Below are 23,904 nucleotides of genomic sequence, written 5' to 3' on the forward strand. Positions count from 1 at the left end.
AACTAAACGAGGAGAAAAATAGCAATTTTATGCAGATTAATAGCATTAGTTTCATGTTTTTAAATAGAAATGATAAAAAAATAAAAATAAAAGTAATTTCCACTCAGTTTATTAATCGTAGCTCGGTGACCTTTCTCGCCATGTTTTGTGAACCGCGCATGCGCAGTGAGAGACGGGAGCTTGAGGTCGATTAAAGGGTTTTTGAAATTTCCATTTCAATTAATGGTCGAAAATGCCGGAGGATCACGACAAAGATGTGTATCCACAGCCTCCCCGCCAGACTCCTGTGGTGGATAAACAAACTTCTCTGCCGAATCCAGCTTTAATACTGTCTAAGCTCTTCTACTACTCGGTGGATGTGCCAGTGACCACATTCAGAGGTGACGTGCATTTCAGACTGTTTACATCTTCTTATTCATCCAGTTTCACATATAGTAGCCTTTGTAGTGTGAAAAGCACATTCTGGACATACATTTGTGTATGTTATGGTGAACTGATCTATCTATCTATCTATCTATCTATCTATCTATCTATCTATCTATCTATCTATCTATCTATCTAGTTTAGGGTCCAATTCTCATTATTAACTAGTTGCTTATTAGCATGCATATTACTAGGATATTGGCTGTTTTTAGTACTTAAAGCACATATTAATGGCTTATTCTGCAGGAACATATTCTACATCCCTTAATCCAACCCAATAAATTACCTAAACTTAGCACCTAAGCTACCTTTCTAACTATTAATAAGCAGGAGTTTATTGAGGCAATAGTCGTAGTTAATAGTGAGAATTGGACCTTAATCTAAAGTGTGACCAAAAAATTTGTTGCAAATTATGAATATTATAAAACAGTATTGCAACTATTTTAAACATAAAAAAATAATAATCATAAAATTTAACAAATGAAATGTCGAAAAGCACTTATTCTGTGTTATCCTTAAGTTCAAACAATAGAGTATGGTGCTGTCAACACCAATACTATGGGTTCGCTTCCCAGCAATATTAACATGCATGAAGGAAGGAATAATAATGTATTCCTTTAATGCAGTTTATACAAAGCAGTGCAGAATGTAAATATCCTCACAGCGTAGCTTAAAAACGGACATAAAAAAAAAAAATCTTCATTGGTTGGTTGGTTTTTATAATAGCAATGCAATGCATTTTGGTTTCGTTTCAGTTTTGTTTATTGTCATTTCAGTCAACTACAAGTATATATTGGAATATTCTGCAGTGCAAATTGTATGGAGGACAAAGATTAAAATATCTCTAGACATCGTTAACAAAACTGTAACAATCAATATCAGAACAATATATTCAAAGGATATGCATTTTGTTACTAATCACATTTTAGAGTGTGTTCACACTTGGCATGTTTGGTTGGATTAAAACGAACTCTGGTGCGATTGCTCTGTTAGTGCGGTTCATTTGCCATCTGAACCCTGGTGCGCACGAAACAATCGGATCGAGACCCCTGAAAAGATGGGTCTCGCTCCGTTTCCAAACGAACTCTGATCACACCTGAACAACTGAAATATGAACAACACGGACCAAAGACATCTAACCAAAAACAGTAAACCCATCACAAGATGCGACCCTAAAAAGGACCGAATGCTCAAGAATACCTGTTTTTTCTCTTCATTGTCATGATGTTGCCCAGTACAGTTCAGTACAGGCATCAGAACAGAAGCAGATCTTCATTTGTGTGTGTGACAAAGGGATTCCTGCCACAGTTTTGACTGCTTTACCCACACACAGCATTGTTTAGGATGTTCGGTAAGTTGCGTCATGAAATATACGCAATATAAGCCGACCAATCAGGTTGTGAACAAATCCCTATGTTGTTAGGTCCGGACCAAACAAACCAAGCGAACCGAACTACAAGTGTGAACACACCCTAAAATCTACTTGGCTTGTAATTCTTGATCTTTATTTTATTGTCCTCCTGTTTTTTTGTTTGTTCCACCAGGTATTATCGAAGGCATCCAGGGCGATAAGAAGTCCCACTACTACCATCAGAAGTTTCGCCGTGTTCCTGAGCTGACTGAATGCCAGGAAGGAGATTATCTGTGCTATTATGAGGCCGAGATGCAGTGGAGGAGAGACTAGTATGTTCATCCAAAAAGCACTGTAGTCCTATTGTTCATATATCTCTATTTATGCACACAATCGTTATCTTTTTCTTTTAATTTTGCCTGCAGTAAGGTGGACCAGGAGATCGTGAAGGTGATCCAGGAGCGTCTTCGGGCCTGCCAGCAGCGCGAGGGTCCCAGTTACAGACAGAACTGTAACACAGAACTGAAGCAGTTTGATCAAGTGTCCAAAGCCTTTCAGTCACGCTGTGAGTATTCTGTCAGGTTGTAATGTCTTTATGCGCAATTAGCAGTGTTCAATATATGACACAATGGGACGAGCCCAGTTGTAATAGGTGTTGTCTTAAAACTACTTTTCAATTGACAATGAAACCAAAGCTATGTTTATATGAATGCACACAGGAATTAGTATTCCGGCTGTTGACCTCTTTATTTCTTCTAGACGGGGACCTCGGCGCGTACGCCAGCGGACGAAAGTGTTTGATGAAACAGAAGGAGAGGATGATGGCAGAGACTCAGAAGGCATAAACCTCCTGTCCTTCAGCTTTTCTATGTCCGTCTCTCTCTTACCTGTGTATCAAAGTGTAAAATAAAGTTTATTGGAAAGTGACTTCTGAGTAGCTGTTATTTAATAAAATCCTGCCAGTGTCAGTTACCTTATATATTACTTTCCCTTTAATTCAATATCAGTTGTGTTGATGGCTTTGTATAGACATTTCCTACATTTTTAAAAATCAGATTACAGTTTATTTCATGTACTGTAGGTATCGGTGCTTGTATGCCATTTGCTGGATAGAGTCGGTATGAAACGGAGGTTGAAATGCGAGTTACATAATCAGATTACTTTTTTAAAGCCAGTAAAGTAACACATTACTTTAAATTTACAACAAAATATCTTAGTAAGTAAGATTCTTAATTATTGCAGAGGTGTTGTGTGCGCTTGTGTGAACATGATGCTTATTGTAGTTCTAGACTAATGTGAGCAGGCATTTACTCATCTCTCTTGCACAAAAACACATTCAGTATTCCTCAAAATGAAGAAAAACAGTGAAATGCAAACTCAGAATATTACACGAACCTGCAATAATTAAATATACACAAATATACTTTATGTATTTAATCTCACTTTATTAGCCAATGTCTAATGCCAATTGTCCAATTGCTGCTGATCTTCGATAGTCCAATTCAACCATACTAATAAGCAAAATGACTTTAGATAAACAGCACAGTTGTGTTTATTTATTTTATTACTGAAGTAAGTGTATTAAACTCCAGCATCCTATTCTTCTTTAATCCAGAATGGCAGCACAGCTGAAAGGTTTGTTTGAGCTGCTCTACTGTACAGGCATGAATTAGTATTTCCTTCAGCCTGAGGCTTATTCATTTCACTTTTAGTTTGATAGGGCCTTTACATTTGCCAAAATATAACTTTTTTATTGTTATTAAAAAACAAGCAAGCCCAGCCCAGCCCAGCCCAGCCCAGGTGAGTAAAAGTAACGGAACACATTACTTTCCAGAACAAGTAACTAACCCAATTAGTTTTTTTAGAGTAGTGCAAATTGCAATATTATATCAAATTACTTTTAAAAGTTACTGACATATATCCGAGAACAAGTAAAAAACGTAGCGTGGGACTTGATTTTGTCCATGGGAATTGATTGGATGACTGTGGTTTGCTATTGGTCAATCTTATGTGAGTGACAGGTTGATCGCGCCCCCACGCCCGTAAACACGTGATCAGAGAAGAGATGACACTGCAAGAGGGAGGGGGAGTTATGAATTTATAAAATAAAATAAAAATGTGGACGAATAAATCACTTAAAAATACTGTAATATTCCATTTAAAATTAGAAGAATTTTAATTTTATGGCAACTTTAAAATCTGTGTCAATACGCTTATCTATAAAGATATATATAACAGATCATTCAAAAAGTTTTGGGGGAGACGTTTTCAAAAGAAATGTAATACTTCTATTCAACAAAAATGCATTAAATTGATCAACAGTGACTCAAGGGGCAATTAAGAGAATTTTATGTCCTTCAAGATGGCGTCCTTTGATCGGTTTACATTGTAGTGCCAAATTCTGTGACCCTAGTAGGCGCTGTAGTGAGGGTAGGGTTAACTCAATACAGCTCCTACTAGGGTCACAGGCTGGACAACAGAGGAGCGAGTAAACAAGCATCAATGAGGATTGAGAAACACCTTATATGGCAACAGCATGACCTAGTGCATAGTACTGATACTACATAGTACTAGTATAAAATTAGTTTGCATGTCAAGGACTATTATATTCTAAGAATTTAATGAATTTAGCTTAATGAAAATGTTTCCCCAGTGTTTGTAGTAATAAAAGTCAAAAGGCAATCAAAGGGCTTTGTGGCATTATTAGACAGTAGGGCGCTTGAAGCCCGTTCAGCCATAGTGATGATCTGTTCTTTGTGTCTGTCACGTGACAAATGAACAAGGTAATTATGTTCCCTGTAAATTATTTTTAACTGCATTATGATTTCTTAATTCAGAATATGATCAAGATTGCGTAGTTGGATGTGTTCAGGGAATTTGCCTGTTAAAAGTTTAACATGTCGTTAGCCTCATAGCATAATTGCCTACGTCCTATTTCTTTTAAATAGGACGTAGACAATTATGCTATGAGGCTAACGAAAGCCCCTTAAATGGAAAAAAAGATTTGTTCATTTTGATGATCCAAACTTCAACACAATAGCATGCATCTTAAATTTTAAACTAGGGATGCTTGATATATCAGCCAACATATCATGTCAGATGATATTTGTTCATTATTAATGTTATTGGTCCAACAAGAAAATTTGGCAGATATATTAATGCCCATAATGGATCATTTCCTTCAGCTGAGACGCTGTTCACCATGACATATTTGAATAGCTTGAAATATGATTGGAATCACTTCAAGAAGGAAAACTCAGTTAGGGTATTTTTGTGTTTGGGACATGGCTTTTAATGGTGAGACTGGATTTTGTAATCAGGCTCTCAAATTATATAAACTTGGATTTAGATTTATCGGCCAATATATCGGTTATCAGCTTTCAATTACAAAGAATTATCGGTCAATTTTCATATGGGTGCATCCCTATTTTAAACCACCTAAATAAATTACCTGAGAAATGTAACTTGCCCACTTTGACAGAAACAATCCACAAACTTGTAGCAACTTTGTTACTGCCATTGCACAACTTTAACGTCAAACAGAACACACAGACTCAAAAGATGTTTACTTTCTGGACTTTTATTTCAATCCATTGTACAAAATTTAGGAGGGTGCCGGAAGAGCTCCCTGAGTCCTCTGAACAGAGACCCTGGTGTGAGTCTTGGCCAGATGATCAGTGAATTCCTGAAACAAAGGAGACACTTTAGTTTCAAACGACAATGCATTTGTGAAAAAGAATAACGTCTGGAAGTGCATGCATTACCTGGTAAGGAGACTTGGCAAACACAGTTTCCTTCCAGAGATCAGGGGTCAGGTAGCTGTAAGTCTTTGAGATCGCATCGAAGGTGGCCTTGGCTGCAATGAAAGACAGCAGTTTTTAACGTTGAAATACCCAAGCATGGACCGTTGTATATTGAAACGGTTTTCAAACAAGCCCCTCACCAAAGTTGCCCAGAGTGGCGGTGCAGCCCCTGGCAGATGTGTAGCAGTCATCGATACCAGCCATCATCAGCAGTTTCTTGGGCACGGGAGCAGACACAATGCCGGTACCACGGGGAGCGGGAATGAGACGCACCAGGACTGAACCACAGCGACCGGTCACCTAACCAAACACATTCAGTCAATAAACATGCTCCCAATTCAAACCAAGCCAAATAAAACCTAAAACAACCTTAAAAGTCTCACCTTGCACGGCACTGTATGTGGTTTTCCGATCTTGTTACCCCAGTATCCTCTTCTGACGGGAATGATGGACAGTTTGGCCAGGATGATGGCTCCACGGATAGCTGTTGCTACCTCTTTGGAGCACTTCACTCCTAGACCAACGTGGCCATTGTAGTCACCAATAGCGACAAAGGCCTAAAGATTGAGAATCATGAGCGATCATGAACCAGCTGTAAGAAGTGAAGAACCAGATAAGCATTGAACACTCCGGCAGAGGGAAGTCACCTTAAACCTGGTGCGCTGACCAGCCCTGGTCTGTTTCTGGACAGGCATGATCTTCAGAACTTCATCTTTCAGTGCTGAGCCCAGGAAGAAGTCAATGATCTCAGACTCCTACAGAAGAGAAAAGTATTAAGTTTCAAAAAAAGCTAAGCATTTTTGTCACTAAGTGGAGGTCTTTATAATTTAAGTAATGAAACTAAAGCAGCAACATCTCTTTTCTTCCATACTGTGATGTACATCAGAGTATAATGGATTGAAAAACACATGGTGGGATTGGTTGTACACAATTGCTTGTAATTAAATGTGTATAAAGAAATCTCAGTCCCTCCATTGAAAGTCTGTTCACCCAAAACACTCAAAATATCTTCATTTGTATTTCAAATATGAACAATTTTAATTGTTGGGTAAACTCTAGTTATGAGATTAATCTTTACATGCTTATTTAAAAAGCAAATAAAAAGGAAGGCATGTGCAAGATGAATTGTTCACTTCAAGATCCATAACAGGACTTTTGAAAATAAAGTGTACTTTCATGTCAATTTTAGTACCTTGATTGGCAGAGAATACAGATAGATTTCCTCCAGGGTCTTGATCTTCATATCCTTCACCAGACGACCAAGTTTGGTCACAGGAACCCACTATATGAAACAAATTAATTATTCATAAGCATAATAGAAACGGAAGCTACAGATATACAACATTGACAGATACTGGCACGAGAAATAAAGACCATGTGGTACAGCTCAAATAAACAACCGAATAGTACAGAAAGCATGCATTTAAAAATACCTTTAGCAAAACATTTATACATGCCAATTCATAACAGTCAAGAGAGTAGGAGTAAGGCGATGCTTTACCTCTTTATCCTCAGATTTGCCTCCCCGGGCACCGCGGCCTCTTCCACGGCCTCTGCCGCGACCACGACCGCGACCCCGGCCGCCAGCGCCGAAACCTCCGCGAAAACCTCCTCTACCACCGGCGTCGTCCGCCATTTGCTAAAAACAATAAAACATCTCCGTTGATTATACAAGTGACGCTTAATGTGACACACATGTCAAGCATAAATGCACATGCATTACAATCAACTTGTTTGCAAATATATGAGCCATTATAGCCATAGTCCATAACTCCGTATATGGAATTGTGTAATGAACAGGAATCATATAATACAAGAACGCATATTAAGACTAAATGACTATCTACACCAGTTCTCCGCCATTTTGAGACCATCTAATATTAACTGCTCTAAAATAATATTTCCGCTCAATTCATAAGACTCATTTTGGTATCGCATTGTAAGCAAACCGTACAGATATGTTTTACATACAAATGTAAAGTTTTTATTTTACGATTGCGGAGATAAAAGCAGATTCTGTTAAGCAGCGACGTGCACCCGTGTCGACTTACGTGATGTGTATTCAGGAAGAAGAAGGCCGGACGAGAGTTCGTGGAGGATTTATTCAAGTGGAGTCCTCGCGAGATTTCATGTTGGCACGTGCAGTTGAGAGATCTGTCAAGAGATGGTAGCTCGAGCAAATAGCATAGGCTAGCTACAAGTAATGCCCATAAAGATTATGAGAAAGAAATATGTTCTGAATTGGATTGTAAATTGTTGGTAAAAGTAAGCAGAAAATAAAATCCTGATTTGTGCAAACCGTATTGTGCCAATGTTTATCTCCAGAATTCTCCACTTCAGTGGCTACATAAAACTTTTCAGTTTCATTCCCATCTATATTCTGAAGGTTTTGGGGTTTGTTTGCCAGGTTTTATTGCCTATATCATTTTATTCATAAAACCATGGTGAAAATGTATTTTTGTCTGGCTGTTGACAGTATTTTCTCATTTATTGAGTGATAAAAAGATACCCACTGTAAAAACCTTTAACTCCAGTGTCAACCAAATAAAACATGAATTTTGAGCCTAGTGCTTATTTAATTAGACATCGCCTCATTTGCAAGTTTAAACAACATTCCAGAAAACTTGTTATATAAATGTTTTTATTATTTAAATGTTTACTCAATTCACATAATGTCTTGCTGTAGTCACTAGTATACATTAATACAGTTTACAGTGTAATTGACATAGCAAGAGGGCTCACATTAAATGCAAAACATGAAGAAAGTCATCAAAACATCACAATTCTGGGTCTCTGTAACCACTTTCCCCAAAATGGTAGCTTGCAGGTTTGCAGGAAGCTGCAGGTTTTAAATCAGGATCAGCAGGACATTATAGGGCATTTGTTTTCTTTTACTCATCAAGATTTTGGTAAATATCTTCACTATGGTACACATTTTGAAGACCTTTAGACTGTGGGGAAGATTGAAGATAAATGTTAGGCTATAACAAGACGTTTTGGTACAGTAATATGACAGCAATTTCAGTCTTAAAACTCCACAAGGAGAGTGTTAGCGACAAATTAATATTAATTTGCTTAAAAATATGCATGTGTGTTGCAAAAGAATAGTCTGAAGTGAAAACCTTGTCTTGGGAAACTTCGTAGCGTGCCTGATATTTGTCACCACTCAAGTTCCTCTTGCACAGTTCTTGCACCACTCCACTGAAAATCACTTGTCTTGCAGAGTCCTCCTGAAAACAGCCACACTTTTGACAATACTGTACGCTACCGTTCAAAAGTTTGGGGTTGGTAAGATTTCTTTTTTATGGTTTCCACAAAAATATGACCATTTTTATAATGGTAAGGTCTCAAATATATATTTTAAAAGAAATTACTAGTTTTATTCAGCTTGGATGCATTAAATTGATCAAAAATGACAGTAAAGAAACTTCATTTCTCTCTCTATTAATCGAAGAGCCCTGAAAAAAAGCATTGATGATAATAATAATAAATGTTTCTTGAGCATCAGATCATCATATTAGAATGATTTCTGAAGGATCGTGTGACACTAAAGACTGGATTGGTTTCGGATGGCCGAATGAGCAAATGTAGCTGCCGAGTGAACAGACTTGAAAGGGACTTTGGTTTTTACATTATTGAATCAAATAAATGCAGCCTTGGTGAGCATAAGAGACTTTTTTCAAAAGCATAAAAAAATTATTCCCGCCCCAAAATTTTTAAGTTGTAGGCTAGTGTATGTTTTGCTATTGTGTATAAATAGGGTCAAACAATACCTTTTTATTAGTTTTACTCCATCTTCTTTTAAAAACTGAGTCAAATTGTCCAGTCTATCGATAAAAAAACAAACAAACATATTTTAATTATTTAAATTGCATTATGAAAAAGTACTTTGAGAATGTAGTAAAATTCTGAGCATTAAAATGCTTGTTTAACAGCATTATAACTGCATTACTACTGTAACTTTAAAAGTGCACCTTAATGCAGATGAGGATGCCCAGGACGAGAAGGCTGTAGACACTCAGCAGGACAAGCAGTGTCAAAAGCAGTGTTTGAGGGACGTTTAAGCCCCTCTCTGGACACAAAACAAGAAAGATATGTGTAACACAATAGAAGGGTCTAATGGGGTCGTGCTGAATTTTCTTCTACTGCTTACCTGACACTTTCAAAGTGGTTCCCTGTCCGATTGCCTGCGCCCTACTGTGAGTCACTGTCGGCAGAGCCGCTGCACAGTAATACACCCCACAGTCTGCTTTTGACAAAGAGCTGATTTCCAGATCAGGATGCTTCAGTTTGTACTTCTGTGGCTGGGTTGACAAATCAATCTGGTAGTGAGAGTCTTTCCGGAACACATACCAAGAGATTTGAGGTGTGAGTTGACAGCTGGATATATTGACAGAGCAGGGAATAGAGACAGACTGTTGCTCTTTTTTTCTCATGACCGTCTTTGGCTGTTGGACATCTACCATACATCCTCTGACTGTAGAAATTCAGAATATTGTTTTATTAAATTGAATACATTTAATTGCTGATAGTTCATATTATTAATATTTCAAGTACCCCAACTAATATATATATATATATAAAAAAAATGTTCATAAATATTCTAAGTATACACTCTTAAAAGGTTAGGCTATTTATCGGCATCAATGGTTCACTTTTAACATCCATGGGAACTTGTATTGCACTACTACAGGTTTTTTAGAATGGAGAAAAGTCCTTTACTAAAATGTTCTTCACACTAAGAAAAAATACAATGGTTCTTTAAAAAAATATATTCTTTGGTGAACCCAAAATGGCATCTATGGCAAAACCCCTTTTGGAACTTTTCTTTAAGAGTGTACATATATCATTGATAAATTCAATCTCTGCTCACCTAATCTCAAAACAAGAATTGCGATGGTGAAGAGGAAACCAAAGTTCATGTTGATGTCACAGTTGTTTGTGGCTCCTGTATCTCTCTGATTGTTTTTCAATTTGTTAGTCATCCGAACAAAGGTCTCAAGCCTAACTGAGAAATAAAACCAGAACTGACTTGTAGAAATGAGAAGTAACAGACCCATCCCCTCGGTTCTTCCTTCCTTGTGTAAGACTTCTTGTCACCCACAGCTTATAGTGACATGTGAGTAATTGTCACGTTCTGTTGTGTTTGAACTTTTACCCCCGGTTTCACAGAATAGGCCCGGACTAAAATGCATATTTGAGCTGTTTTAACCAAAGCAATTGACAATATGTGACTGCCATTGTTGTGTCTCAAGATGCACCAGTAATATTTTTTTCTAAGGCACGTTTGAACTAAATTCTTCTAATCCTGGCTTTAATCTAAGCCCTGTCTGTGAAACCTGTAGGCCAATAACATGCCTAGTTCAGACTACACGACTTTAAAAGTCAGCAGATCGCTGTGCTGTTCTACGGAGATCCTAAAGGGACATGGTGGTGGAAAAAATATGGGATGGGAGGAAAAAAATTTTTTCAAAGCTTTTGCATTCTCTCGCAAAGATATTTGCGTTCTCTAGCCTATACGCAAAACCTGTTGTGAGTTCGTACAAACACTTCCTATTTAATGTCCCACTGGCAATGTTTCATACAATGTCCGTTATATAGCCTACACTCGTTAACGGTCCATGGTGTTTTATTTTGAACTTGGACTTAAAGAAATAAGGTCAGAGTAAACGAGTAAAGTGATGCATTACATTATAAATGTGCACATTAATATTTAATTAATGCACGTTAATTTTTTCTTTTGAATTAATTTGCTAAAATTCTCTCTCTTCTCTCTCCATAACGTCATTTAGACAAGCACTCTCATGTGTGGGATACCCCCCCCCCCCCCCAAACCCCCCCCCAAAAAAACCCCCATTAAATTCCTAAAAAGAGAGAGTTGTACATAGGTAATTTAACCTGTAATATTAAGATATATTTTGTATGGCATACAGCTCTAGGGTTTAGGAAATATTTTAAGTGCATGCTCAGAATAGAATTTATTATAGTGTTTTTAAAAGAAAAGGAAGGTTTATGTTATAGGTTGTGTTGTTGAACGCGTTACTGCTTTAAACACTTGCAGAAAAGAAAAAGAAAAAAACACCTGGAAGACTGTAGCTGTTTCCATCACCCTGTTTTTATGCTCATTTTGAAGTATCACATTAGTGAGTGATGGAAAAGCCAAATTTCGTTGGGAAAAAAATCCTTAATTCGCATCTATCTATCTATCTATCTATCTATCTATCTATCTATCTATCTATCTATCTATCTATCTATCTATCTATCTATCTATCTATCTATCTGTCTGTCTGTCTGTCTGTCTGTCTGTCTGACTATACAGCACAGAACAAAATCATACACAAAAAAAACAGAATCATTTCAGAACTGAAATGAAAATGACAGAAATGTTCTTACATGTCAGAAAGATATCCCAAATATTATGATTGATAATAATATTAATAAGCAATGTAATTTATATAAGGGAGCCTGGGGCGTGGTTAGGGTTAGACTCGTGGAGGTCGCGGCTGCATGAACTACTACTCCCATCATTCAATGCGATTTCGCTGTTGGCCACGTCACGTCCACCGGCCACGTCGCCCCTCATTCGCCATATTTCGTGGAGGAATGCTCTTCTGGAGATCGGCACTCAGCCGGTTCGCAATTACTTCACTCACCCTGAGCTCTCTTTAACGCCACTAAAACCAGCCAGAGAGGAAAAATCACCATGAATATCTTTAGGCTGACTGGAGATCTGTCTCATCTAGCTGCCATCATCATCCTGCTACTCAAGATATGGAAGACCAGGTCCTGCGCAGGTGAGCTAAACTCACACGAAATATACTTTTCTCATTCATTTCATACTTAAAACGCGTGTTTATCAAAGATAGGGAAGACTTTAAACTGCGTTGAGCTGCCCGGAAAAGTCTTTATGATTTAATATTAAAGCATGAAGCATAAAATGAAGTAATTTGTGTAGCATGCAAGCTAGTGGTTTAGCTTGACTTGAAAGCAACTGGTCTAGATTTATTTTGTTGAATTAAAATTCAATTTGGGTTTGAATGGGGAGATCTGTATGTATATAACATGTTGTGACGCAAATGTTTGCATATATATATTTGAAGGTACAGGCTAACGGTTACATGACAGCCTGGTTCTCAGTAAAGTGGCTAAATTAGCTGAATTTAAGGCCTAAGTTACTAACTAACTGCTGTTTAATATTAGATTACTTGGTTTATATATATATATATATACACATACTGTTTTAGCATGTAGAGGACAAGTTGCATCTTCATATCTTGAATTGTGAGAATCAAATAAGTGCTTTTTATATAGTTGAAGTCATACATCCATTTTTTTTATTTATAGAAATAACATTTATATCCATACATCCATTTATTTGCCTTACATTCCTGAAGTGCATTGCATTCCTTGCCTTGACGTGGCAGTGCATATGGTTTTGTGTGAGCTTTGCAAGGATGGGTCACCTGGGTAGTCTAGATATATGGTCTTCTTTCTTCTGGTCCCTAGAGAACCTACATGCAACCCTTTTTGAAGTGTTTATGAGCTCAGTCTTCAGTAAAAACCGCTGTTGTGTGCTCTTATTTGTTTTTAAGTAAGTTAGTTGTCTGAGTGTAAGTGTTTTAATCCCCAGGTATCTCTGGGAAGAGCCAGATACTCTTCGCCTTGGTGTTCACCACACGATACCTGGATCTCCTGACATCCTTCATTTCTCTTTACAACTCTTGCATGAAGGTAAATGCATAGAGTGAACCTTTACATGCACACATCTATCTGAAATTGCCACATCCAAGTAAACAGTTGAGTGTTTATATGTGCACTGTTAATCAGTTGTGTGCTTCTGTTCTGTTGAAACAGATCATCTACGTTGGCTGTGCCTATGCCACTGTCTACCTGATCTACGCAAAATTCAGGGCGACCTATGATGGAAACCATGACACTTTCAGAGTGGAGTTTCTAGTGGTTCCAGTGGGAGGTCTCGCCTTTCTGGTCAACCACGACTTCTCTCCGTTGGAGGTGATTATTAGACTCATCACTGCAAATAATGAACCAATCATTATCATGCAATAACAATAATTAATAAAAAATAAGACTAGTCTTGTTATAGACTACTTGTCTTACTTGAAATAAAATAAATATCGAAATAAAAGCAAATTATGAACAGATTAAAGGTGCATTGTGTAATATTTAGGATGATCTGTTGACAGAAATGCAATATCATATACATAACTATGTTTTCAGTGGTGAATAAAGACCTTACTTAATGAACCGTTATGTTTTTATTACCTTAGAATATTACCTATATATATATATATATACTTTATTTTGCACAGACGTGTTTCGGCGCGTGCCGCCTTCAGTGTGCAACAAAGTAACAATGTAGCCAATCTTATATGCCCACACCCATATTAACACAAGCCAATAATGTTAAAATGATATCCAGCCAATAATGTCACTAATGTTTCAAACAGTCCATTAATGAAAGACAATGATTGTTATACATATAAACATTTTAGTTTTTTTTTGTTTAGAAATGTAAAGAAATCTAAAATTATTTTTGTTAATAAAAACTTACCTGTGCTCAAAATATCTTCATGACAGATTCTGTGGACCTTTTCCATCTACCTGGAGTCGGTGGCCATCCTGCCTCAGCTCTTTATGATTAGCAAGACGGGCGAGGCGGAGACCATCACTACCCACTATCTGTTCTGTCTGGGGGTCTATCGCGCCCTCTACCTCTTCAACTGGATCTGGAGGTTCTACTTCGAGGGCTTCTTTGACATGATTGCCATCGTGGCTGGGGTCGTCCAGACTATTCTCTATTGTGACTTCTTCTACCTTTACGTCACAAAAGGTCAGTTTGTATGCACTCACACCTATGTTGGGGTCGTGGGTGTGAAATTACATTATGCTTGGGTGGACATTAAAGTCAGGATAAAATCAACTTTTTATATACACACACACACATACATACATACATACATACACATATATATATATATATATATACACACACACACACACACACACACACACACACACACACACACACATATAGGGCACTAGGGTTAGAATTAGATTAGTTGCCTGTAATTATGCATAATTTATAGTTATTACATAATAACTACATGTATCGTGTAACAAGGACACTGTAAAATAACCCTTTACTGACAGATAATTAATTAATGCATGCGTTAATTACAGTTTAAGCACTTGTTTGGCTTTTATCTGTAGATTTTGGCTTGTTTTAGGATGAAAAGCCCTTTTTTTTTTATGCTTTATTTTTTGCATCTTTTGTCTTCGCCACAGTGCTGAAAGGAAAGAAGCTGAGTCTACCAGCCTAAGTGCCAAAGAACAGAGAGCTGTGTCTCCGTCAGACTTATAGAGGGGCACAAGCCAATGATGCCACCGCAAGATGCCCAAGACAAAGAACACATAACGCCAGTTCAATCACTGATTTATTTCTCTGCGCCCGGACACCAACCATCCCCTTACAGAAACGAGGACGTTTTCTTCTGTCTTTAGCATCTTGCGATACTTGTTTTTTTTTTTTTATTGCTATTAAAAAGAAAAAGAAGAAAAAAACTTTTCTATATGCAAGGTGTATTGAAATATTGAACAGTGCATTGTACACACTAAATGCGTCATTGTAAATTTGTCCATGATTGGAAATGGTTCCCAGAGTGTCAAATAAGTTCTTTCCTGATTTAAGAGGGACGATGAAATGTGTGTCCAACAATTCAAGTTATTGTATCCCATTCTTTTTTTTTTTTTTCTCCCCCACAGTGTAAATGTGGTAAAATCACTCTTTACTTAAATGAGAGGTTTAGCCACCACTGAAAATTGAGGTTTCATCTTTTCACATAAATGCCTTATAATTCGTCTTTCGGTTTATGTACATAAGCATTTGTGCTGATGGCCCCAATAGCAACGAGTCAACTGTAAATAATACGATGTTTCATTTTTCATTCGGCACAATTCTCCTTGTGTGACCCATATCATTTTATTTAGGATGTCAACATTTATCAATGATATGTGATGTTAAAGCAAGGTTGTTTAAATATTCAGTTATCTCCTGCAAACATCAGCTTGTTGAAATGCAGTAATTTATGGTAAGACCATTAAATCTAGTGGTGTGGATACTGTCAAAGCACATATTGGAGTGAATATAAGTTTTGTAGCTTAGTATTTTTTTTTTGTTTCTTTGTTCAACATCCCCATTGTTTTCCCCTCTCTCATCATTCCTCTAGGGTTTACAGTTATTTTTTTTTTCTAGTTTTTACATGTCCAATAAATATTTTAAGGGATACGATTTTGTGTGTTATTACTTTGTGGTTTTTTAAGTCAGTTGTCTAAATTCTGTTGACAGTTTTACTTGGTATATTCCATTGTTTTACAGTTATTATAAGATGCAGATGACAAAAGAAATAAATTGAAATGTTTTGCAATACAAAAATTAAACAATATCAGTGTTGATGGTGCTTATGACCAAATTTTCAACATTTTTGTTCACGATTTTGTTTTCGCTGGTCCTGTGGTGTGATACATTTTTAAAAGTTATGTTCCATGTAATTTCTCAATAATCATGCATGCAGTTTTAAGTATAAAAGAATTAGCAAAAGAAAGAGTAACATATAACATCACATCACAGTTTTGGCATTTTCATATTCAAATTAAATGCATGAATAAAATGCTTAATTGGGGCATTATATTTTGTACATATAACTTGAATATATATGCCAAAACTGATGCGATGTATTTCTTTTGGTCATTCTTTTATAATAACTATGCACTCAGTATTTTATTTATTTACTTCACATCAGTAACTGAACACTAGTTATATATGGATATGCGAGTGTACAGCAGTGAAAACATCAATGAATAATTATGTGACCATTATGTCACCACAGTGATCCATTGATCCCTTATAGTGACCAAGCATTCAAACATTTCTGATTCACTGATTTTCTCAACATTGCATATCTAATCATCAGCTCCTGACGAACACATTAATTAGTACTTGAATTAAAACTCAGTGGGTCATTTAAAGTCTTTTGTCTTTCAAACACATTCAAATATAGAAATTCACGTTATTTATATTGTACATTATTGTTTTTATTTTAAAATTATTATTATTTTATTTTTTTTATGACTCAATTACTCACGAACCCCAGTCTGGGGAACCCTGACGTAATGTCATATCCAAAGCACTTCATGGTGTAACAACGAATGGAATACATTTTCTCTCTCTTTATATTTTTATGCCAATATGGTACGGATTATCCTACTCAAATCAATGTGATTAACGAGTAAGGTAAAAAGTTATCTAAAATGTAATCAAAAAGTAGTCAGAAATACATAAAATGATTAGAGATTACATTACTTGTACAATTTTTGTCATGTAATTTGAAATTAGTAACCGACCATCTTACTACAGTATAAGTTACTCACTCTAAAAAATTTAAACCAACGGTTGGGTTTGTCCATATTTGACCCAACCCAAACATGGATTAAAGCAACCCAGCATTTTTTTCTGATCGCGACTATTTACCGTTTTTAAATGTATTTATTAATTTAATGTATTTATTAACAATCTTTAATATTAACACCTTTTTACAGTTTATGATTAAGACACTGTAATTCGCACTCTGCAATCTTGTCAAGAACACTAATTATCGAAATGATCATGCTCAATTATGATAAACTGATTAATTCCGATGTGGAAATGTTGTGATTTTTAAAAACTAACGGCATAATGTAATGGGACAGGCTTTATTACGATATATGGAGCGTGACGTCACCGCGCGACTGTCTGGTGAACAACTGAACTCGACTGTTGTCGGTCGACCGCGGGAAAATATTCCACGTAATACATCGGCCGGTTAGTTCCAGGGAGGGAGGGACTCCGGACTTACGTGGGATCCTTGTGGCAGTGTGTCGGAGAATATAACGGGAATATATATATCCGCATTTGTTCTCAAAATATCTCAGGGCACGTTGGTTGGAATAGCGGCGGTTTAAATCTAGGACATTCAAAGAAGAGGAAGGAAAATGGAGTTGGATGACGGAGTTGTGTACCAGGACGACCCGGGGACATCGGCGATCATGTCGGAGAGAGTCTCGGGCCTCGCCAACTCCATCTACCGCGAATTCGAGAGGCTTATTCGCAAATACGACGAGGACGTGGTGAAAGAGCTGATGCCGCTGGTCGTGGCGGTGCTGGAGAACCTCGACACCGTGTTCGCCGAGAACCAGGAGCATGAAGTGGAGCTGGAGCTCCTGAAGGAGGACAACGAGCAGCTGATCACACAGTACGAGCGCGAGAAAGCGCTGAGGAAACACGCAGAGGAGGTGAGTGAGTGAGTGAGTGAAGGAGATCCATCAGTTGACATCAGCTGGGAAAACGGGAGCTTGGCATCTTTGTTTTGTTGCAGCATCACAGCAGCTGCACGTGCACGAACGGCTTTGTCATCTCATCATGCCTTGTTTACTAGGCAGTGCCCTTCGACGATGAGTCAGTCTTGGGCCTCAAGAAAAATCAATCAATAAAAAGCATTATCATCAATGCATGTTTGTTTTAACAGTCATCACTGTGTCCTCGTCCTGGCTGATGGGGAGAACTTAATGTACAAGCTTAGATGGCACCACAATGTTGTTTGCACGCTTATAAATTAAGGCCAGAGATGGAAAACAACATAACATCTATGCACTAAACAAACAACATGCAACCTGCTTGTTTGCTTACCATGCAAACTACAGAGATGCTTGCCTCAGTTGCCATATGGGAGAGACCGGGGCAAGTTGTCACAATGGGTTTTTAAATCACATTTATGCATTTAGCAGACACTTTTATCCAAAGCGACTTACAAAATAGGAACGAAAAGCAGTTCGTCAAAGAGACAAGAATATTTGTAATACACAATACCAGGTTTTTTAGACAAATAAAATAGATTAGGACAAGCTTTGAGTCAAAAGTCCAATTGTTTTCTTTAGAAGTGGTCTTGTTTGTTCAAAATGTGTCAAGTTAGGCAAGTTGTCATGTGTTGTAAAGGTTATACTTTATTTGTCTAATTTAGCTAATAATAATGCTATATTAGGTTATTTAATTACGGTTTTCACTGTGACAACTTACCCCATGTAGTGTGACAGCATGTCAGGTGTTTTTTCTGGGCAATAATGGTTGGGATGTTTAATGGCTTTTGTTTTGTAACCAAAACTTTAACCCCTGGTTTCACAGACAAGGCTTAAGATAGTCTCAAGTCTAAATGCGTGTTTGAGCCGTTTCAATTGATGCAACTTGTACTTACAAATCTTATAATATGTCACTGCCATTATTTAGTCTCAAGATGCACCAGTAATATTTTTTTTTAAGGCACGTTTATAAAAGCTACTTAAACTGAACTAAGGCCTACATTCTAATCCTTGCTTAATCTAATCTAATATTTTTTTTAAAATATAATATATTTCAAAATATAATCTTAGCTACCCTGGCAAATATTCACGATGAGTCAAAAGTCTGCAAGCTATTCCAATTTAAAGGGATACTCCACTTTCTTTGGCAATAGGCTCATTTTACAACTCCCCCAGAGTTAAACAGTTGAGTTTTACCGTTTTCGAATCCATTCAGCCGATCTCCGGGTCTGGCGGTACCACTTTTAGCATAGCTTAGCATAGATCATTGAATCGGACAGGACCATTAGCATCTCTCTCAAAAAAATGACCAAAGAGTTTCGATATTTTTCCTATTTAAAACTTGACTCTTCTGTAGTTACATCGTGTACTAAGACCGACAGAAAATGTAAAGTTGCGATTTTCTATGCTGATATGGCTAGGAACTATGAGGCGCTGCGTCATATCATTATGCCTGCTGCACTCATGGTACGGCAGCAAAGTTTCTTGATTATTACGCAGGAATGAGAGTATAGTTCCTAGCCATATCAGCCTAGAAAATCACAATTTTACATTTTCCGTCGGTCTTAGTACACGATGTAACTACAGAAGAGTCAAGTTTTAAATAGGAAAAAATATCGAAACTCTTTGGTCATTTTTTTGAGAGAGATGCTAATGGTCCTGTCCGATTCAATGATCTATGCTAAGCTATGCTAAAAGTGGTATCGCCAGACCCGGAGATCGGCTGAATGGATTCGAAAACGGTAAAACTCAACTGTTTAACTCTGGGGGAGTTGTAAAATTAGCCTATTTCCAAAAAAAGTGGAGTATCCCTTTAAGTCTCCCATATTTTTCTGGATTTTGATGCAACAGTCTGTCGACATGCAGAAGTATTTTTAAAGCACATTAAAACCTAGCATGTGTCATTTGTGTTAAATTATGTTATGATATGAACCTTTCATAGTTGATTACATGAGTAAACTCTTTGATGTGACTCTAATCTGTTTTGGAAATAAGATTACACTGCATTGTACAGTTCTCAACGCGTGTAAGCCTGACTTTGGACAGATTAAGGCTGCTCAATGGCTTCATGTGTTCCTGAGACAGTGACAGTTAACTGGGATTATGAGCAATATGCCGGGCACATTCTCCAACCAAAACACAAATGAGCCATGAGCTCCATTAATCCCTGTGTGAACTGATACGGGATCCAGGATACATCCCTATTATGACAGACTGGTTTCACTTCCAGAAGAGTAACATAGGCCTCGTTTACACTGCAGGTCTTGATGCCCAATTCTGATTTGTTGCCTAAATCCGATTTTTTTGACTGTCTGTTTACACGTTCTTTAAATTGTGACCCATATCCGATTCATATGTTTACACTTGCCATGGCTAGTAGCCTACTATCTGAAACATATCGCGCATGCTTAAAGGGTTAAATTCTCTTGCACAAATGGACGAACACAAAATATGTTTCATGCTCTGCGATATGCAAAGTTGCCAAACACCACTTTTGAATAAGAAACAATGTCTATAAAACTACCACGAATCACAAGCGTATCGGTGAGAACACTCGTTAAAACAACATACACACACCCGAACTTGACTGCACATCACATATTTGAGATTACTGATACTGCTTTCATTCGTAATGCAACGGACCGATCTACGGCACATAAATTAAGGGCTGTTCACTGTTATACAATAAAGAGCCTGCACAGCGACAAGAAATAGAAATTAACACAAAAAAAACTGTCTAGAGCCTTTACTTACACAACACTGACAGTGGAGTTGCGCTCAGGAGTAGAGCAGCTATGGACAATTTTCGGTAACACTTTATATTACGACCCGCAAACAACTGCGTAAGTAAACCGAAATTACGGTGTACGTTTCTGTAATTATAGTGTACTTCCGTGTAGGTATAAGGGAACAATATGTTAAGTTTTGGGTAATAAAGGGGTAACAAGCAAATATACAACCTGCAAAGAACTTCGTAAGTAAACCGAAATTACGGTGTATGTTTTTTTTTTTTAATAAGAGTACCTTTCTCTGTAATTACTGTGCAAATAGTGTTGTTTCGTATTGTTACATAGTAAGTAGTGTTTGTTACCCGTTTCAACTGTGTAGTTACAGGGTAAGTGTAACTCCTGCGGGCTGTAAATTAAAGTGGCGCTTGTTACCTCCTTGTTCTGTGTAGTTACAGGGTAAGTGCAGTAAATATACAATAAAGGATCCCATTTAATTTCTGACTTTTATTTTACAAAAAAAATTCAAAACACTTTTTCATCTTAATAAAGCATTGTCTTTCCTACAGTATACTCAAACAACAAAGTTTAATTTACAACCCACAGATGTCAAAATTACCCTGTAACTACATTGCATAAGAACATATTTTGCCAGAAATGTGATAAAAACTTTTATATACAACAGACGTACATTTTTTGCCTGGAATATATTAACAGAATAGGTACCTGTTAGTTTTAAAATAATTACATTATAAATAATTTGCTTGTATATCTGGTTGTACCCCTTTATTACCCAAAACTTAACATATTGTTCCCTTATACCTACACGGAGGTACACTATAATTACAGAAACATACACCGTAATTTTGGTTTACTTACGAAGTTCTTTGCAGGTTGTATATCTGCTTGTTACCCCTTTATTACTCAAAACTTAACATATTGTTCCCTTGTACCTACACGGAAGTACACTATAATTACAGAAACATACACCGTAATTTCGGTTTACTTACGCAGTTGTTTGCGGGTCGCAATATAAAGTGTTACCCAATTTTCTTTTTCTTTTTTGAGCGGCTGCGGACAAATTCTTTCTATGCACACACAATATTAGGCTACATCACAATCTGCGCGCATGTTTTAAAAATATAATTGAACATGTAAATAGTCCTAGCACTTTTTAAATTTAAATAGCCCACTTAAAGTGTTTATTACAAATAAATTATTAATTGCTTAAAATGAATAAATGTAAATGAACAAAAATTTTCGTTAAATTTACAATCATGTGAAAACACTTCCCGTGCCCCTCTCCACATTCCTCTCCTACAATGACACGTTTCGTCGGGCCATCCGTCCCTTTGTAGATGTGCGTCGGGGTTTCTCTCGTCATTAAACCGCGGAGACGTTGCCTAATGCCTCAGAAAATCCGATCTGCCTGTTTACATGACAGTCGCATTGGCACATATCCGATTTATTTCCACATATGAATGAGGCCTGAAACCGATCTGGAAATATCCGAATGCATGCGTTTTTTTCCTGTTTACACTGTCATAGAACACATCCGATCTGTGTCACATGTGAGCAAAAAATCGGAATTGGGTCACATTTCACTGGCAGTGTAAACGGGGCCATAAGGTTGTTGTGATCAATATTCAGTGGTGAACACTGATCTTTTACTCGCCTTTCATCTCACAGAAATACCAGAGAAACTTTTAAGACTATTTAGGATAATTTGGTTTGGGTTTTACATTTTCATACTGTTTGATATTTTCTTACTGAAAAATAGTAGCCACGTGTTGTACCACTGTGCTGTCTTAATCCAGTGTGCTAATTTAGTATTATTTATACACTGTTATGCTGAATTAGCCTTAGAATTTTGCTGATTTTTTTTGTTTTAGTATTTAATTTTTTTTTATTTCTATTAGATTTTAATTTCAGTTTGAATTATTTTAGTATTTCAACTTACACTTAATAATTTTCATTTACATTTTTCTAGTTTTTATCTAATATTTATATTTTAGTTGATTTCAGCTTTTGATTACCGAAAATGTTTTAGTTTTAATTAACGATAACAACAGTGTCAGTCATGACTGCAAATTCAATATGAGACCAAAGTTTAATCTATACGTACTCTCACGGTTTCACAGACAAGGCTTATGCTAGTCCCGGATTAAAATGCATATTTGAGCTGTTTTAACTGAAGCAACTTGCACTGACAATGCACTCAAATATGACGGTGCCATTGTTTTGTCCCCAAGGCACGTTTATAAAAGCTACTTAAATGTCCTAATTGAACTAAGGCCTAATTCTGGCTTAATCTAAGCCCTGTCTGTGAAACCGGGCCACTATATACTACACTACTCGGATGAGCCAAAACATTATGATATGAACACCTGCCTAATATGTTGTTGGTCCTCCGTGTGCTGCCAAAATAGCGCTGACTGTAGGTCGCAAAGTCCAGCTTGGTCCAGCACATTTTACAGATGTTCAATTGAATTGGCCTTCAAAAATTTGAAGGCCGGGGCAACACCTTGAACTCTTCATCATGTGCATTATCCTGCTGAAAGAGCCACTTCCACCAGGGAACACCAGTGTCATGAAGGGGTGTACCTGCACTGCTACAAATATGACACGTGTCAAATTTACGTCCACATGAATGGCCGGACTCAGGGTTTCCCAGCAGAACATTGTCCAGAGCGTCACACTCCCTCCATCGTCGTCGTCCCACAGTGCATCACTTCCCCAGGTAAACGCTGCACACGTACCAGACTAAACTGCATTTTTTGAGACCATCCACATGATGTAAAAGAAAACTGGACTCGTCGGACCAGGCGAACGTCTTCCACTGCTTTAAAGTCCAGCTCCAGTTCAGACCTTTGCAGACACATATAGGCACTTTCGCCGGTGGACAGGAGTCATCATCTCTCTGATTGGTCAGTGTCTACGCAGCAGAGTGTGATGTACTGTGTGTTGTGACACATTCCTCCCATGACCATCATTAAAATGTTGTGTGCCACTGTACACCTTCTGTTGGCTCAGACCAGATGGGACGGCGCTCATTGCCCTCGTGCACTGATGAGTCTTGGGCGTCTAACACCCTGTCTCTGGTTTGTGGTTCATCCCTCCTCGAACTCTGCTGATAAAGAGCATAATGTCTGATATAATGCATATTTATCATTTATTGATTTAAGATGACATG

The 23,904-nt window shown here is 37.3% G+C and overlaps 5 protein-coding genes across 10 annotated transcripts in view; 3 read left to right on the forward strand and 2 right to left on the reverse strand.

Annotated features, from left to right (window-relative positions):
* The first annotated feature begins 140 nt into the window (after positions 1–140).
* ndufb10 (NADH:ubiquinone oxidoreductase subunit B10) lies at positions 141–2,701 on the forward strand. The gene is made up of 4 exons (XM_084406369.1): positions 141–380; positions 1,968–2,106; positions 2,200–2,339; positions 2,534–2,701. Exons 1-4 carry the CDS (start codon positions 233–235, stop codon positions 2,617–2,619), a joined length of 513 nt encoding a protein of 170 aa, XP_084262495.1. The 5' UTR covers positions 141–232; the 3' UTR covers positions 2,620–2,701.
* Positions 2,702–5,338: 2,637 nt separating this feature from the next.
* rps2 (ribosomal protein S2) lies at positions 5,339–7,690 on the reverse strand. The gene is made up of 8 exons (XM_084409743.1): positions 7,629–7,690; positions 7,079–7,216; positions 6,770–6,859; positions 6,225–6,332; positions 5,961–6,134; positions 5,718–5,877; positions 5,539–5,630; positions 5,339–5,459 (listed from the first exon to the last, which is right to left on the reverse strand). Exons 2-8 carry the CDS (start codon positions 7,211–7,213, stop codon positions 5,379–5,381), a joined length of 840 nt encoding a protein of 279 aa, XP_084265869.1. The 5' UTR covers positions 7,214–7,216; positions 7,629–7,690; the 3' UTR covers positions 5,339–5,378.
* Positions 7,691–8,201: 511 nt separating this feature from the next.
* On the reverse strand, positions 8,202–10,631 carry LOC311299068 (immunoglobulin superfamily member 6). The gene is made up of 6 exons (XM_084422455.1): positions 10,451–10,631; positions 9,731–10,054; positions 9,552–9,649; positions 9,351–9,404; positions 8,700–8,807; positions 8,202–8,528 (listed from the first exon to the last, which is right to left on the reverse strand). Exons 1-6 carry the CDS (start codon positions 10,560–10,562, stop codon positions 8,469–8,471), a joined length of 756 nt encoding a protein of 251 aa, XP_084278581.1. The 5' UTR covers positions 10,563–10,631; the 3' UTR covers positions 8,202–8,468.
* Positions 10,632–12,061: 1,430 nt separating this feature from the next.
* kdelr2a (KDEL endoplasmic reticulum protein retention receptor 2a) lies at positions 12,062–15,886 on the forward strand. The gene is made up of 5 exons (XM_084407391.1): positions 12,062–12,371; positions 13,208–13,308; positions 13,432–13,590; positions 14,176–14,428; positions 14,884–15,886. Exons 1-5 carry the CDS (start codon positions 12,281–12,283, stop codon positions 14,916–14,918), a joined length of 639 nt encoding a protein of 212 aa, XP_084263517.1. The 5' UTR covers positions 12,062–12,280; the 3' UTR covers positions 14,919–15,886.
* A 1,494-nt stretch (positions 15,887–17,380) lies between these two features.
* Positions 17,381–23,904, forward strand: part of spag9a (sperm associated antigen 9a) — a 49,313-nt gene continuing 42,789 nt past the window's right edge. For 5 of the 6 annotated variants that reach the window (XM_084417505.1, XM_084417506.1, XM_084417504.1 and 2 more), the window contains exon 1: positions 17,389–17,925. In XM_084417505.1, coding sequence (XP_084273631.1) covers positions 17,626–17,925 — 300 coding nt within the window. In that variant the 5' untranslated portion in view covers positions 17,389–17,625. Of the gene's footprint in view, positions 17,926–23,904 lie in introns of all 6 variants that reach the window. The other variant, XM_084417502.1, reaches the window with a different exon arrangement.

Source organism: Rutilus rutilus, assembly GCF_951802725.1.
Source record: "Rutilus rutilus genome assembly, chromosome: 1".
NCBI classification, from domain to species: Eukaryota; Metazoa; Chordata; class Actinopteri; order Cypriniformes; family Leuciscidae; genus Rutilus; species Rutilus rutilus.

What these genes read in the sequence shown, in the direction of transcription:
- ndufb10 (XM_084406369.1), top strand. Translation starts at nt 233, where the DNA reads ATGCCGGAGGATCACGACAAAGATGTGTATCCACAGCCTCCCCGCCAG. An exon ending in GCCAGTGACCACATTCAGAG is followed by an intron (nt 381 to 1,967) that starts GTGACGTGCATT and finishes TTGTTCCACCAG; the next exon opens with GTATTATCGAAGGCATCCAG. An exon ending in CAAAGCCTTTCAGTCACGCT is followed by an intron (nt 2,340 to 2,533) that starts GTGAGTATTCTG and finishes TATTTCTTCTAG; the next exon opens with ACGGGGACCTCGGCGCGTAC.
- kdelr2a (XM_084407391.1), top strand. Translation starts at nt 12,281, where the DNA reads ATGAATATCTTTAGGCTGACTGGAGATCTGTCTCATCTAGCTGCCATC. An exon ending in ACGACTTCTCTCCGTTGGAG is followed by an intron (nt 13,591 to 14,175) that starts GTGATTATTAGA and finishes TCTTCATGACAG; the next exon opens with ATTCTGTGGACCTTTTCCAT. An exon ending in CTACCTTTACGTCACAAAAG is followed by an intron (nt 14,429 to 14,883) that starts GTCAGTTTGTAT and finishes TCTTCGCCACAG; the next exon opens with TGCTGAAAGGAAAGAAGCTG.
- rps2 (XM_084409743.1), bottom strand. Translation starts at nt 7,213, where the DNA reads ATGGCGGACGACGCCGGTGGTAGAGGAGGTTTTCGCGGAGGTTTCGGC. An exon ending in CGCCACTCTGGGCAACTTTG is followed by an intron (nt 5,631 to 5,717) that starts GTGAGGGGCTTG and finishes CTTTCATTGCAG; the next exon opens with CCAAGGCCACCTTCGATGCG. An exon ending in TTGCCAAGTCTCCTTACCAG is followed by an intron (nt 5,460 to 5,538) that starts GTAATGCATGCA and finishes CCTTTGTTTCAG; the next exon opens with GAATTCACTGATCATCTGGC.
- LOC311299068 (XM_084422455.1), bottom strand. Translation starts at nt 10,562, where the DNA reads ATGACTAACAAATTGAAAAACAATCAGAGAGATACAGGAGCCACAAAC. An exon ending in AACCACTTTGAAAGTGTCAG is followed by an intron (nt 9,650 to 9,730) that starts GTAAGCAGTAGA and finishes TTTTGTGTCCAG; the next exon opens with AGAGGGGCTTAAACGTCCCT. An exon ending in ACGAAGTTTCCCAAGACAAG is followed by an intron (nt 8,529 to 8,699) that starts GTTTTCACTTCA and finishes TCTTCCCCACAG; the next exon opens with TCTAAAGGTCTTCAAAATGT.